At 37.9% G+C, this 14,548-nt stretch overlaps 1 protein-coding gene across 1 annotated transcript in view; it reads left to right on the top strand.

Annotated features, from left to right (window-relative positions):
- Nucleotides 1–2,027, top strand: part of HAO1 (hydroxyacid oxidase 1) — a 49,138-nt gene extending 47,111 nt beyond the window's left edge. Inside the window, exons 7-8 of the mRNA XM_015813541.1 lie at nucleotides 819–888; nucleotides 1,957–2,027. Of these exons, the coding sequence (XP_015669027.1) occupies nucleotides 819–888; nucleotides 1,957–2,027 (141 nt within the window). The remainder of the gene's footprint in view (nucleotides 1–818; nucleotides 889–1,956) is intronic.
- Nucleotides 2,028–14,548: the final 12,521 nt, after the last annotated feature.

Genomic DNA, 14,548 nt, shown 5'->3' with positions numbered 1-14,548 from the left:
TTATAGAGTAGGCAAGGCGGGTTGTATGATGTGTGTGAGTTCCAGCACCTTTTTTTTTTTTTTGAAAAAAATCACTGAAAGTGATAATTATAATGTTAAGAGGACAACTCAAAGGATCTGGCTGGTTAAACTGCATAGCTGGATCCTGAGGCCGTAGTATTTGTATTAGTAACCTGAATGAGGACATGAAGAAAATAGAAGAAAGACATGAAGAAGACATGAATGAATGAAGACATGAAAAAATAAATTTGAAGATGGCAACATAATGTATTGGATTTATGAATGTTCTACACAGTTAAGGATGAACTTAATAGATTTGAGAAATGGGCTAAAAATAATGGAATTCCAATTTGTATTTCAGATTTTATCCTACGCTATTATTTATTTAACAATGATCTTTTAAGACACAATCCACTGGCCTCATAAATTCCAAGCCAGAACACTAGGATACACAAACCAAAGTACCAAAATTCATAACATGCTATGCCCAAATCGTATTATGGATAACTTTAAGTCAGGCCATATATAGAGCACCATGCATGTTAACTGAGGCCTTCAGAAAAATAAGCTCATGAGGTCAATTGAATGACTTGGTGTGCTCTGCCATTTTCCCTAATGATTCAAGAGGAAACATAGGAAGGTTTCAGCTTCTTTTTTCAAAGCAATAAACAAATGGACCTGAAATTGTTATAGTGAGCTAAGCTGGATTGTGGAGAGAAAAGAAAGATTAATCTGCTGGATCACTATGGTGTTTGCCAGTCAGGACAAAGCTAGGACCACCACGTTTATATTCTTACAATGTGCTTTAATTTAACCAGGGCGAAGATGGTGTGAAGGAAGTTCTTCAGATATTGAAAGAAGAGTTCAAATTAGCAATGGCGCTCTCTGGTAAGGTGCAGAGCATACAGAGAATCCTCCACTTACAACAGTTTGTTTAGTGATCCTTTGAAGTTACAAAGGCACTGAAACAGTGACTTATGACTCATCCTTACACTTGCAGTTATTGCAGCATTTCCATGGTCATGTGATTAGAATTTGGATATTTGGCAACCCGCATGTGTTTATGATGGTTGTAGCATCCCAGAGTCATGTGACTGCCATTTGCGGCCTTCCCAGCAAGCTTCCGAAAGGAAAGTCAAAGAGGGAAACCAGGTTCACTTAATGAAAATTGATTCACATAGCTTTGGGATTTGCTTAACAACCATGCCAAAAAGGTTGTAAAATTGAGTGCGACTCACTTAATGCCTTGTTTAGCAACAGAAATTTTGGTCCCAACCGTGGTCATAAGTCAAGGACTATCTGTACAGCGATTATTTTATTTACCCTTTATATGTTGATTACACTTGATCTTTTTTAAGTGCACTTATTTGAATCTTTTATACATCAATTATGAATGCTACTACTTAATTGTAGTCTTCCTATTTCTAAAAAGTTCATAATAAAAGTTAACAACTATTTTTAATGAAATTCTGTAGGGCCAAACTAAGCCTGACTATTAATGTAGGGTTAAACATGAGGGATTTCTAAAATTCAGATAGAATTAAAAGAGATAATGGTAACAGAGCTTATAAGAACAGGGATAAGAGAAGACAACATGCCATACAGTGTTCCCAAGGAAAGTTCTTTTGGATATAGTATTTTTTAATAGAAAATCCCACATCATCCCAACATCTTTGGAGTAATAGCACTCAGAAATAAAATTAATCTTATGTGGCATCTAAAAGATTCAAAACTATGATACAAAATGGAGCCCTTTAAGGAAGACTATTCCAAAGAGACAGCATTTGAGAGAAGGCATATTATTAGTTATTAGCCACTTATCCTTTCAAAGGAGAGCAGGAGATCCAATGATTTGAATAAATACATATAGAAAGCAAACAATTTCAAGACTATTATTGGAAATACTTGTTGGAGGCAATTATTCTGAATATAACTATTCATCTTTTTCTTGTCTAGGTTGTCCAAGTGTAGAAGCAATAGACAGAACATTGGTACGGAGAGTTCAGTGGGAAGCTTCCAAGATGTAGCTGCATGTGTTGTACGAACCTCAACTGGTTGCGTATTTGTTGTTACTTATCAAGAATTTGGAATTAAAAATAAATGAAAGCTTCCAGGACAAGTCTTAGTTGGAACTACCAAAGTTGTTTCTTCTGACAATATACTGAATATGTCAATCTCTTTTTAATGACTGGTGTAGTCTCTACTGCTATGTATCATAAGAATGACTTTTAGACATTTACAGTATGTGCTCTTAAAATCAGTGTTGAGTGGATTTCATTACTTTTGAAGAATGTTGCGCAGCCTCCAGTGACCTTGGATAGAATTTTATAACTTTCATTAATGACGAAAGTTGTAGGTTTTCTGATGGATTGAGAGTTACTAAATGGCAGCTATAACTATTACAACTATTAGTAATGGCGCTTTGAAGTTGTTGGCTCACATGATTAGGAGCAGTTGATCTCCAAATTAACAGTAAGCAGTTGTTTATATAGCACATAATATTAAAATAATATTTATAGTCTGAAATCCACAGAAGGCTTCTTAGTGATCCCAATACTGAATCAAACCCAAACTGTAGTTGCTAAACTTAGTGCCCTAGCATTATCTTTCCCCTTGTCAACTACAACGCAGGAAAGTAAAGCAATTTTTTTTTAGCCAGGGGACTGCTGAGGTTATGGAGAAAGAAAGCTGTGCCAAATGCCTTTTTACATGTGCACACACAGTTGCAAGGGGAAAATGTTTGCAGAGACCATTGGAATTACCTTCCACCTCAAATCTCCTCTAACATCAATGGCAAACATTAGATTATTGATGCAGCTTCCCAGGTTTTCAAATAACCACTTGAAGTGTACAGGTAGTGAGACAAACAGACCCAGTATGACCTCCTTTGCTGACATTTACAGGGCAGCCAGAGCCTGTTGGGACCGATACTGCTCCCCACAGCATCCTTAACTTAGAGCAGTCAGACATGCACGTACATGGTTACTGAGGCTAGCTTTATTATTTTTCCTTGAAGAATGTTTACGTTTCTCCAACAAAAATTGTGGGGTTTTTTTTCCAAGTAGGTGTGTTGAGTCATCAAACTAGCAATAGCACACTCAATTTTATTCCGCTAATTATAATAGTGGTGTGACCTACAAAGCATAACATTAAGTTTAAATGCAAAATAAGTAGACTGATCAACCTTTTGGGTTGGTCTGGAAGTGGGAAGGAAGCAAGGAACGATGGGAGAAAAACAGCCCTTGATCAACTTTAGCACATACAGTTTTAGGAAAGAAAACATATTCCAATTTTCGGCAAGTAACCAATGTGATTTTCTAGTGTCTTTTTTTTTTGAAGAAGCATTAATAATATACTTATTGTAAAAACATTCTGGACCTGGTTTTCAGAAATGGTATCGATTAGCTCCTAATATGTGTCTTATCTAAAGGCTTAGATCAGTTCAGAAGTTCTGATTGAGAGCAAATTGTTTTCCATCAACAGTTTAGCACCATGCTTCATGATGAAAGGTGTTGTAGCGAAACCAAAATTCAGTTTGGTAATGGAGCCTATAGAAAGTAAAACTTGGAAGCAATTCTAGAGGTCATCTAGTAAAGTGTTATGAGGAATTCTGGGAGTTGAAGTTCACATGTCACAAAGTGGTCAAATTTGAAAAGCACTGAACTTTTCCAATCCTGTGCACAGAATTTAGGAATTCTGTGCCAGTTTCGATCTGTCCACCCAACCTATCTCACAGGATGGTGGGTAGAGATAAAAATGAGGGGAAAAACACCTGTACATATAAAAACAGGATCACCAACATGATCGCCAACGTCCGATAACGGATATGGCACAAGAAGAAGACATCATATTCATCTCTTCTCCAAAAACAATTATATAAATGTAATGTCTGACTTGGTTGCAAATAAATGCAAGTAGCTATCTGATAAATAATATTTAATTCAGGGCAAGGGCATCACATAAAAATATTTAAAAAAATTTAAAAAACAGAAGAAGATCTCAGGTGATTTGCTAAGATGCATTAAGATTCCTGAAGCTACTTCAGTATATCCAAACTGATTCTGAGAGCATCAATCACAATTCTTAAGCAACATAAATATGTAATCAGATTCCTAACATCTCCTTACATCTGATGTATTACAGCCATTTTAAGTGAGGCAATTAATTATAAGAAACTGACTTGGATGAAAAACTGGATAAGCCATTACTCATCTTATAGGATTTGTGGCCATTGAAATGCCATTGAAATTCTATCAGGTTGTATAGTTAATAATATACTTTCTTATAATTTCAGTTTGGCTAACCCAAGATAATCAGCCGCTGTCATGTGGGGAAAATGCTGTTCTCCCTGTAACTCCATGTACTGAACTATAATCCCCCCCCCTTCCTCCAGTTGAATTCCAGTGTCAGGGTATCATACATAAGCAAGAGCTAGGAATCTTAGCTAGTGGGAGAAGGGCTAGCAAGCACTGAACTGTAAATTTACATAAATATGTAAAATTTAATAATGAAAAATATGAAGCTTCATCATTTCCAATAACATCCATTCTGGGAGGAGTTGAAGGATGTTAGTGAATGAAATGCGTGCCTTAAGGAAGTATTTTAGTGCCCAGTTTATTAAAACTCCTATAACCCCTGCAAAGTGCAAACAACAAAAAAAACCCCATGTTTTTGTCCCATCCACTCTGGGTAATACTAGACCAGGGGTCTTCAAACTTGGCCCTTTTATGACTTGTGGACTTCAACTCCCAGAATTCCTCAGCCAAGCATGCTGGCTGAGGAATTATGGGAGTTGAAGTCTACAAGTCATAAAAGGGCCAAATTTGAAGACCCCTGTTTATACTTACCCAGAAGAAAGATGAAAGCTCCTGATTTTCTCTGTCACAAAGCCATCTTCTTCCACTGTCTAAACACTTGGGACTTAGCAACCCTTCTTTGCCCTATCAAGAATCAAGGCAATATTGCTTTAACATAAATCCATCACGATGATCTTAAGTTTTACTTCTTAGCATGTGAACGAAAAGTCCTGAAGGGAATGTCTCTTTCCCCTTAAGTGGACTAAATACAGGAAAGGAAGGTGATCAAAATCTGAAGAAAGAAATTAACAATATTTTATAATATTCTGATGTCAGAAATCATTTGCCCATAAAAGCATAGGTTACAGATGAAAACTTCTGGGAGAATGTATTATCTGGTGTTTAGGGGTTATTTTCTATGATATTCCAGAGGTGGTCCCCTTTCCTACCATCAGAATTGGTATGTTCCACATCATCATGATATACAAATTGCCCTGAATAGGCCAGGATGCTATTGCTGAACTAAGAAAAGGTAGGAAAGAAAATTGATGGAGGTGGGGTGCAACTAGTGGCAGAGAACAAAAACTTGGCCAAAGTGAGAGAACAGCCTTGGTATTTCTTTTATGAAATAGATTGATAAACAGACTTGGTGAAAAGATAAGAGGCAAAAAAGAAGATGAAGCAAAGATGAATGTTGGGTTTTAGCCCTTCAGATAAAAGCATGAAAAAGGTGTCCTTATTCCATCATTAATTTTAATTAGGCAGCAAAGCAAATGAGACTGATTTTATTTTCAAGAATATTGTATATATTGAGGAATAAGCCAATAATTATAGGTTCCAAAATACATCCCACAAATTGAGTTCAGCTTAACTCAGAACCAGAATTTAGATTTTTAAAACAGTTTGTCATGGACTTAAAACTGCACAGTTTTATAAACGAATGCAACAGTTTGCAGTTTCCCACCTGTCAGCAGGGTTAAAAAATTGAGGGTCAGCTAACCAGAGGTTAATGGTATTTAGGTAGAAATTTAGCGGGTTGGCTTATCCATGGTTGGGCTTATCCATCATTATCTGTAATACTTCTCAGCTGCTTGCCATGAGTTTAACATGAAGGAGGGAGATGAGAAAGAGTTGTGGTGGCTGACCTCTGTGTTTGCCTCCCAGGATTGTCACTACATTTGGGAGAATAATAAGTGCTCTCCCATGGGGCTATTTTTTGTTTTGGGGAGGGAGAATTCATGGTAGAACAGGTGCAGAGACATGGTTAGGATGTTGGACAAGAGCTGGAAGACCCGGGTTCAAGATTATGCCTCATGGATGGTAAGTCATAGTAGCTTCCTCTCCATCATGATCTCTTGCAATATTGGGGTGGGTGGATGGGTGGGAGATGAGAAAAACCAGCACAAAGGTGTGTAGAGATTCCCAGAGAAAATAGCTAGAGATTAAACCATCAATACTAATATAATACTTCTGTCAGTCCTGGAATGGAGAAAGGGGACAATTGTAACCGCAGCATTGGGTCCATATGGTTGAAGCCCGATATGGCCTTATAAAATGGAACTGGAGGAATACTTTTCTAAACAATGCATTTTTTCCTACCACATATCACCCTGGAATTTGCTTGCATAGCTTAGATGGCTTTAAAACATGATTCATCTAATTGATAGGAAAGTAAACTTTATCAAATGAGTGGTTAGAAAAATAAAACCTCTCTGTTCAGTGGCAAGGCACTTGAGGGCCAGCCACATAAGGGGTATGCTGGCTGCAATTGTATTTTCCTTCATGTTTTGGCTGTGGGTTTTGGGGTTTTTTTTTTGGAAGAAACCAGAATTTTATTGGGGAACCCCCCTCTTAGTGTAAAACTGGTGTTTGAGCAACAGAAAGTTAAACAGGAAAGCAGTTAGGGATTATATTTTCAGAGTGCTCTGCCGGTTACCAGGACAGAGATTGAAGGAACTGGTTCCTGCTTTTGGGAAGGTGTTGCTTGCAGGTGGAGCTGTTGGTTGAAACATTTAAGCAGTGTCTTTGCTCATCATATAAATTGTAAAAAAAAATAAAATGCAAATATTGCCTTGGATGTCCTTCTTCTAAAGAAAATAAAATCTAGTTGATAAATAATGTATCCCTGAGTTTCTTATTGCTCAGGAGGAGCAGAGTTGAAACTGGAATATGTGAACAAGCCAAAATGATAATTTCCAAAAGAGTAACCAGGATGCTCTGTTGCAACTGAAGCCTAATCTTATGACTCCTTAAATGCTGAATATATTTATTATGACATAGACATTTGCAAGGTACAGTTTTCTTCATCAAATCTACTTGTATAGTATTGTATAAAAGCTTATGTCGTATTGTACAAAAATCTTTAGTGCTGTAGCTCTAAGAACACATATTGTTCCCAATAGAGTTCCCTTTACTTATTGATATATAATGAATATGTGTTGAGTCTATTCAACTCAATCTTTACATTTTAGAATATCTCTTTAAAAAGCTCACCTTTCTTTTCTTCCTGAAAATAGTAGAACTAATTTTCAAGGATGATTGAAAAAGTTTTAGAATCATGTGGTGACACAAACTAGATGCGGAGTATCACAAACAAAGCTTTAGGATGGGGCTTTTATAATAATGAAATATCTTTTAGTAACAGTTTTGAAAGCCCTTTAATGCTAAGTGATGAAATATAAAATTAAGTTGGACCTATGTTGTAATCTGAAGATGGCCATTTTTGTGTGTGCTGTTTTTCAAAATTCTACCCTTTATTTACTGTGATTTGCAATGTTCATAGCAACCAAACAGTGTATATGAAAGTTAAGCAAATGTTTCTTGGTGTGTAATGAAGTGTAATTTCTGTTGTTTACCAGGCTTATCATATTGGTTGCAATGTGGGTTTCATTGCATGTCAGTTATAGAAAACATCAGACAGTGTTTATTTTAGATAATATAAATTTAGAGATTGGGTAGCCGTGTCATGTGTTTATATGCTTAGGATCTTTTTCCAAGATTTAATCATGAAGAAGTTTAGCAGTTAGCCAAATTCAGCTTCAGGAAAGTTTCTTATGAATAATATTGGAATGTCCAATTAGTGCCTAATTAAACATTTGAGAGCTAATGGGAGGGACATTTCTTTAAAGCCACATCTAATGCCTTTCTACGATGTTGAATCCCTCTACAGAAAGAATGACTTCTGTGATTGGTATTAAGACAAAGGTCAGTGAAGATGAAATATGTTTACTTATTTCAGTCCATTAAACACTCTAGGATTTAAATAGAAATTACAGAGTTTTGAAATAACTTAGAGGTTATCTTTATGGGCAGGAATATCCCAGAGATACTCTGGAACAATATCCCTCTGACTTTTACCCTGGTGGATTAGCAGGCTAATTTGGAGTGAAAAGGATCTGGGAGGGATTCTTACTCTTCTGCTTTAGGAAACTGAACTTCGGAACAGAATTCCTTCAAGGAGGAATTATGAATACTGAAAGGCTGCCATTTTTATGTCTTTTTCCAGCAAAAACACACTCAGTATTTATGTTAAAACATACAACAGATAATGGCATATGCTATAAACCTAAAAAGATACATTTTCCATGAGGAAAAAGGAAAATAAAGAGGAACGAAGTTTAATTACAGGCATGTTGGCTTAAATCAATATCCTGAAATCCCTGCATAAAAAGAGGATCTTCAGAGCAAGACTGCATCAGCAACTCTTTTGAAAGATTACATTGGTGCTTTTTATTTTGATGAAGTAACAAACTAACATCCATTCCTAGAAATAAATTCTCAAGTCCAACAGAGATGGGTTAGATAGCAGAAGCAAGAACTCAGTAGAGGTCAGTAAAATACCTTTACTGCTTAGAAATCTTAGAAACTGTAAGAGGAAGTTTCCACCCTTATTTATACTGAGTGAAGTCCGAATGGTTTGAAATGCTTCTTCCTAAGTTCATTGCCACCCAAGATAAACTGAGTCTTCTAAGATGTCTCCAACTTGAGCAGGGGGCTGGACTAGAAGACCTCCAAGGTCCCTTGCAACCCTATGATTCTAGGCTTCTATGATCTACTGGAAATTTGCATTCTGTCTCTTGATAGCTTACTCTCCATTACTTTTTGAGCTCTGCAAAATCTATGACATAAATTAAGGCAGTTGTCCAATTAAGTCAGGGAGACTACTATTATGTTTGACTTCTCTTTTCATTCAGTCCTAGCAACATTTCTTCCTTCCTCAGCATGATAAGGAAAAGTCAATGTCTGCCTAGTCCCATCAATGTTAGACCTTGCTACACTGAAAATCTAGTCTTTTTTGTATCCACATAGTTCTCTTGATAATGGTACAACAGAAATTTCCCATTACGTCTGGACTGGTTTTCTCAGTTTCCCAGTCTAACAGAGTTCTGGATATTTTGGTGGTCTCCCACCAAAAAGGCTTAAAATGACTAACTTTTCAAATTGATAAGGAGCAGTCAGCTGGGCTTGCTACATTGAATATTGAATGCTAGATTAGTGTTTCTCAACCTCAGCAACTTTAATATGTATGGACTTTAATTGCCATAATTCCTCAGCCAGCATAATGTTCTCTATCTTTCATAACTCTGTTGGGATGGCAAGGCTAATAATCCTTTGAACTTCATTTTTTAAATATGTTTTGAGAATATATAATCTAGATCATGGGGCTAGATAATTTGTAACTGCATTTGCAGGAACCCCATATCACAAATATATGATTGAATTAGTACAAGAAAGAAAAGTTAAGGCACATGACTGATCACATTTAAGCTGAGACAGAAAAGGAAATCCAAAGGATTGTTAGCCTTGCCACCGCAAAAGAACTCTGAAAGACTGAGAACTTAACTGTTATTAATTGTAATAAAATATTACAAGTTTATTTCGCACTATCTGTAACAGCCTCCAAAGCCACAACAAATTCATTGAATTTGCAATAGTCTTGCAAAGTGCTCTAGACAAGAACCATACCCAGCGGGTACTAGCTCTATCTTTATTGTAAGGTTTTGCAAGTCTGAAAGTACATCTCTTCCACCACCTTTACAATCTAAAGCAGGGGTCCCCAACCCCGGTCCGTGGACTGGTACTGGGCTGTGGCATGCTAGCAACCGGTTCACACAAACAAGCAAAGTCCCATCTGCGGGATGCAGGCAGCACACAAAACCACACCCCCTCCAGTCCGCAGAAAAACCTCTCTGCATGGAACTGGTCCCTGGTGCCCAAAAGATTGGGGACCTCTGATCTAAAGGGAGTTTCTTTTGAGAAGTTTGCCATTCCCCCATTCCTTCTGCAGACACATCTGCTTCTTATTTTACCATTGCCTAGTCTGTTGTTCTTTCTTCCGTCTCTCAAGGTCATTTCCACATACTGCTACCTCTTATGATTCAAACCCCTGCTTGAGAATGAATTCCCACTTGGATTTATCAATCTGATTGCAAAGGATAGTAATCCTGGAAGTGTTGTTGAACTGAAGGACCCCTTCAGTGCCTTCTGCAGCCCTGTAAAACCAAAGAGTGATACCTTAAGAAGACATCTGTTTCTGTTCTGTATTGCCTTTCCCACTGTACTATATTTGAAAGTGCAAAGACATATACATTGGTAGGTTCAATCTTGCTCCTCACCCTAGCTTTTATGCCTCCCAAGCAATATCTAAAGAACATACAGCATTAGCTCACTCTGTTCTACTGAGTGTAGACCAGCCTTCCCAAACCCGCTATCCTTCATTTGTGTTGTATGATAATTCCCAACCGAGTCTTTGGCCATGGGATGTATATCCTATGCTTTTGGAAGCTATCAATTTCATGAAGGCTAGTCTAGATGTCCATTACATTTAAATGGAAATGGCAGTAACTTCTAAAGAGAGGGCAGGCCCTGTTCTTTTAATCCAAAGACAATCCTAAGGACAATTTGGCGTGAATAACTCCAGCCTTGTTCTTACATGCCAGTTTTCATGTGAGAGACAAGAGCACCTTCCATTAGAAGACCTGAGTTGAAGAGTGTTCCCTCTTCGATACAATGAACACACCATTCATCACTTTTTGTGCTGACCTTCAGGTTACCCCTTCGCAGTGAACTCTTTTTTTTTTTGAGTTTACTCGAGCCAATCTAAATATAAGCACCACTGCAAAGTATTGCTTAATGTTACCTCTTCCACAATACCAGAGAGGAATAAATAAAAAAAAAATGAAAATGCCACTTATGTGTGCAACTTGTCTGTCGAGCTGAGGATTTCTAAACATTAATAAACTGGGCCTTGAGTCATAGCCTTTTTGATAAATGAAGCAGTGTGGTTTTTCTGAGTCCGGCTGGAGATGCAAGAGACTCCACGAAACAAACCTGTGGAAGTCGGCAGGAATGGCTCTGCTTGTTTTGGCTCCCTCGAATGGCTTTCAGCCTCAGATCAAATACAAGGGAGCATGAGAAATGCTGGCCTCTGAAGTCGTGATTGTACTCTGAACCTCTTGCTAAGGCTCCCCCCTGCTTAATAAAGCTTCTTTTCATGTGAAAACCTGGCTTCAGGCAACATGGAAGTCCATTTGTCAGCTTTCTCTTTACGGTAGGGCACCTAGAAGCTGCCTTCCGAAAGCTCTTGGAACAGTCGGAGGGAACTTCCTCCGCCTGCAAAGCTCACTTAAAAACTCTGCGGAGGCTGTTTGTCAGTTGAGAAGGTCCCGTGCAGAGCTGCCCCAGTTTCCCTTTCTAGACCGCCTTTCGGTTGCTTCAAAGGGGCAAATTGTAGCTAAAAATCCTTCTACGCCACCACAGGTAGTCTTCAGCTTATGACCACAACATTTCTGCTGTTGAGTGAGACATTTCTTAAGGGAGTTTTACCCCCATTTTACGACTTTTCTTGCCACACCTGTTAAGCAAATCACTGAAGTTGTTAAGTTAGTAACATGGTTGTTAAGCGAATCCGGCTTTCCCATTAACTTTGCTTGTCAGAAGGAGATCATGTGACTCCGGGACACTGCTACCGTCATAAATATGAACCGGTCTGCCAAGCATCCTGTGATCACATGACCACAGGGATGTTCCAATGGTCATCACTGTAAAAAATGGTTGTAAGTCACTTTTTCCAATCCTGTTGTAACTTTGAATGGTCACTAAATGAACTGTCGTAAGTCGAAGATTACCTCTACACTACTGGATTGATAGTTACAGTCATTATTTCCCTCCTGGTTATGATTATCTGAGGGTAAATCAAACAATTTGGGATTATTTTATATTCTTTTGACACCATTGTATATTTTCTGCCCTGCTAATGTGTGTCTTTCTAACTGATTGGATCTTCCTCTTAAGAGCAGCTCCTTAGCAATATCAATCTCTTTGGTTAAAAACATTGCAAAAAAATATTGAAAGGCCCCCACTTCCGTTCTCAATTCAACTTTCCCCCTTCTCCTTGCTACAAACAAGTTTTCAAGAAGGAAACATTGACATGACCGAGTGTAATTGATAAAAATTGTATCAGAAACTTGTGTATTGCTTTGTCATTTCTCCTCTCTCCCTCCCCCCCCCCAATTTCCTGGCAAACAAAGAATTCTTTTGCCCTGATAATCCTCTTCTTCTTCTTCTTTTTTTTGCCAGAGGCAAATTGCAGATGTTTGCTTTCTTTCCAGCATATAATTTGTTTAAGATGCAGAATTGCAGTCTGGTATTTTCATTCAGTCATTAGGTCCAGAGAGGCAGGTGGTTAATAAATAAACTTCCTATCCAATGAACTGAAAATGATATTGTTGACATCCAATTAACCTTTTTCAGATTGTCCTTATGAAGTATGATAGAACTTCATAACAGAGGAGTCAAAATGAAAAGTGAAGTAAAGCAGACTCTTCAAAATATCTATTAAGTTTGCTCATCTGATTTGTACATGCAAGTTGCATTGCATACTATATTAGTACTTGGGGATGATGACCAGCGGGCATATATTATTATTGCCTTTTTTCCTGCTACCCCCCCTCTAAAGGCCTCCCCTTGTGCACTTTTTGGACAGCCCTTAGACTAGTTCTCGATGGATCATCTCCATGACACTGGCTTCATTCAGTGACTGCATTCCTATTTTTCTTCTGAAAATTGAGCAAAGCTGGACCTTATTTTTCCAATGCTGGGGCTTCTGAATTGTGTTTTGTTCTTAATTGGCTATGTCTTGGCTTAGGCACAGACAAGTCAAGACTGAGCATCACTGCAAGTATGCTATGGAAGTAACATGAGACAATCTTATTAGTGACCTTATCTTAATTCTTCTCATCAGTGTCGCAATCTATGTTCAAAGGAGCAGGCTGTCCACTTAATTTTCTCAACTTAGATAAGCTACCTTTGCAGTACTTTTGAACCAGATTTTAATATTGCTAGCTGGTTTCAGGATCTTTGTTAAAGAAAAGCCATTGCTCCGTTTGCTTTACTTTAGAGTGAAGACACTGAATTCTTGCTTCACCTTGCCTTCCAGCCTCTTGGACCCCCACCCAGGTGCACATGAAAGCAAGTAAGAACTCAACAAGTTAGAACCAAGATTAGATCTATTATGAAAAAGTGCTTTAATGCACAAAGTACTGTCCAACTGTCTTTCTAATATCACAACTAATGGAGGTTTTGTAATAGAAATAATGGATGGTGTGTTGGCAGGTCACTGTTTAATACTTATTTAATTTTTCACACTTTGAATCTACTTCGGAAAGAGAGTTATCCTATTACAGAACTGAAAGGATTAGTTAGCAGCAGGGACTAAAGGGGAGGACCAATAGAGCAGTAGCAGCATCATAGTTGAAATTGTACTCCTTTGTGCCTGTGTGTGATGTCAAGGGGTAGATAAAAGCAACACTATTTAGACCAAAATGCTGCAATCACCATCCTGGATGTTTTATCTTTCTACTTGTTCTTGGTATTTCCTGCACATTATTACCATAGTGTTCAAAGCCAGCAGATGTGAAGGTAATCAAAGATCAGTTTCAGACTGGTTTGTAAGGAATTGGAAAGTAGAAATAAAGTGAAAATGCTGTAGTGTTTTGCGATATCCTGAGCAAAAGAGTCACCTTTATTTCTTCCAGAACAGAATAAAACAATTGTCATGATGGGTACAATTATTCATACCAATAATATTTCCAACCTACAAATCTGACTAGTAATGAACAGAATTTGGTATTCTGATAAAGTACAGATAGTCCTAGACTTACAACAGTTCATTTTGTGACCATTCAAAGTTATCACAGCACAGAAGAAAGTGACTTATAACTGTTTTTCATCCTTTTGACCGCTGCAGCATCTCCAGGGTCATGTGATCAAAATTCAGATGCTTGGCAAATGACTTATATTTATGACGGTTGCAATGTCCCGGGGTGACGTGATAACCTTTTGTGACCTTTTGAAGAGCAAAGTCAATGGGAAAGCCAGATTCACTTAACAACCGCATTATAACTTAACAACTGTGGTAAGAAAAATGGGGCAAAATTCACTGAACAATAGTTTTGCTTAGCAGCAGAAATGGGCTCAATTGTGCTCGTAAGTCGAGGACTACCTGTACACCAGAATTCCAGATTGGGCAGGTTTTCTTTTTGTATTCTTACTTGGATTATAGTCAGAGAGGAAAAAAGAGCTGTCACAAATTTCCTCATTTAGCTGCAGCAGTGAGGTTGGAAAAACAGAAGGCACCATGGGGGAGTTGGCACCGTACACTATGCCATGTTATTTGTATAAAAACAGACTGGGGTGGGAAGGATACAAATCAATGGTCTTTCTTGTCAATATCAGAGTTTGAACAGAAGCAG

This window comes from Protobothrops mucrosquamatus, unplaced genomic scaffold, assembly GCF_001527695.2.
Source record: "Protobothrops mucrosquamatus isolate PMUCROS unplaced genomic scaffold, P.Mucros_1.0 scaffold166, whole genome shotgun sequence".
Lineage (NCBI taxonomy): Eukaryota > Metazoa > Chordata > Lepidosauria > Squamata > Viperidae > Protobothrops > Protobothrops mucrosquamatus.
The sequence above is the reverse complement of the archived record's forward strand: the minus strand, read 5'-3'. Positions and strand labels throughout refer to the sequence as shown.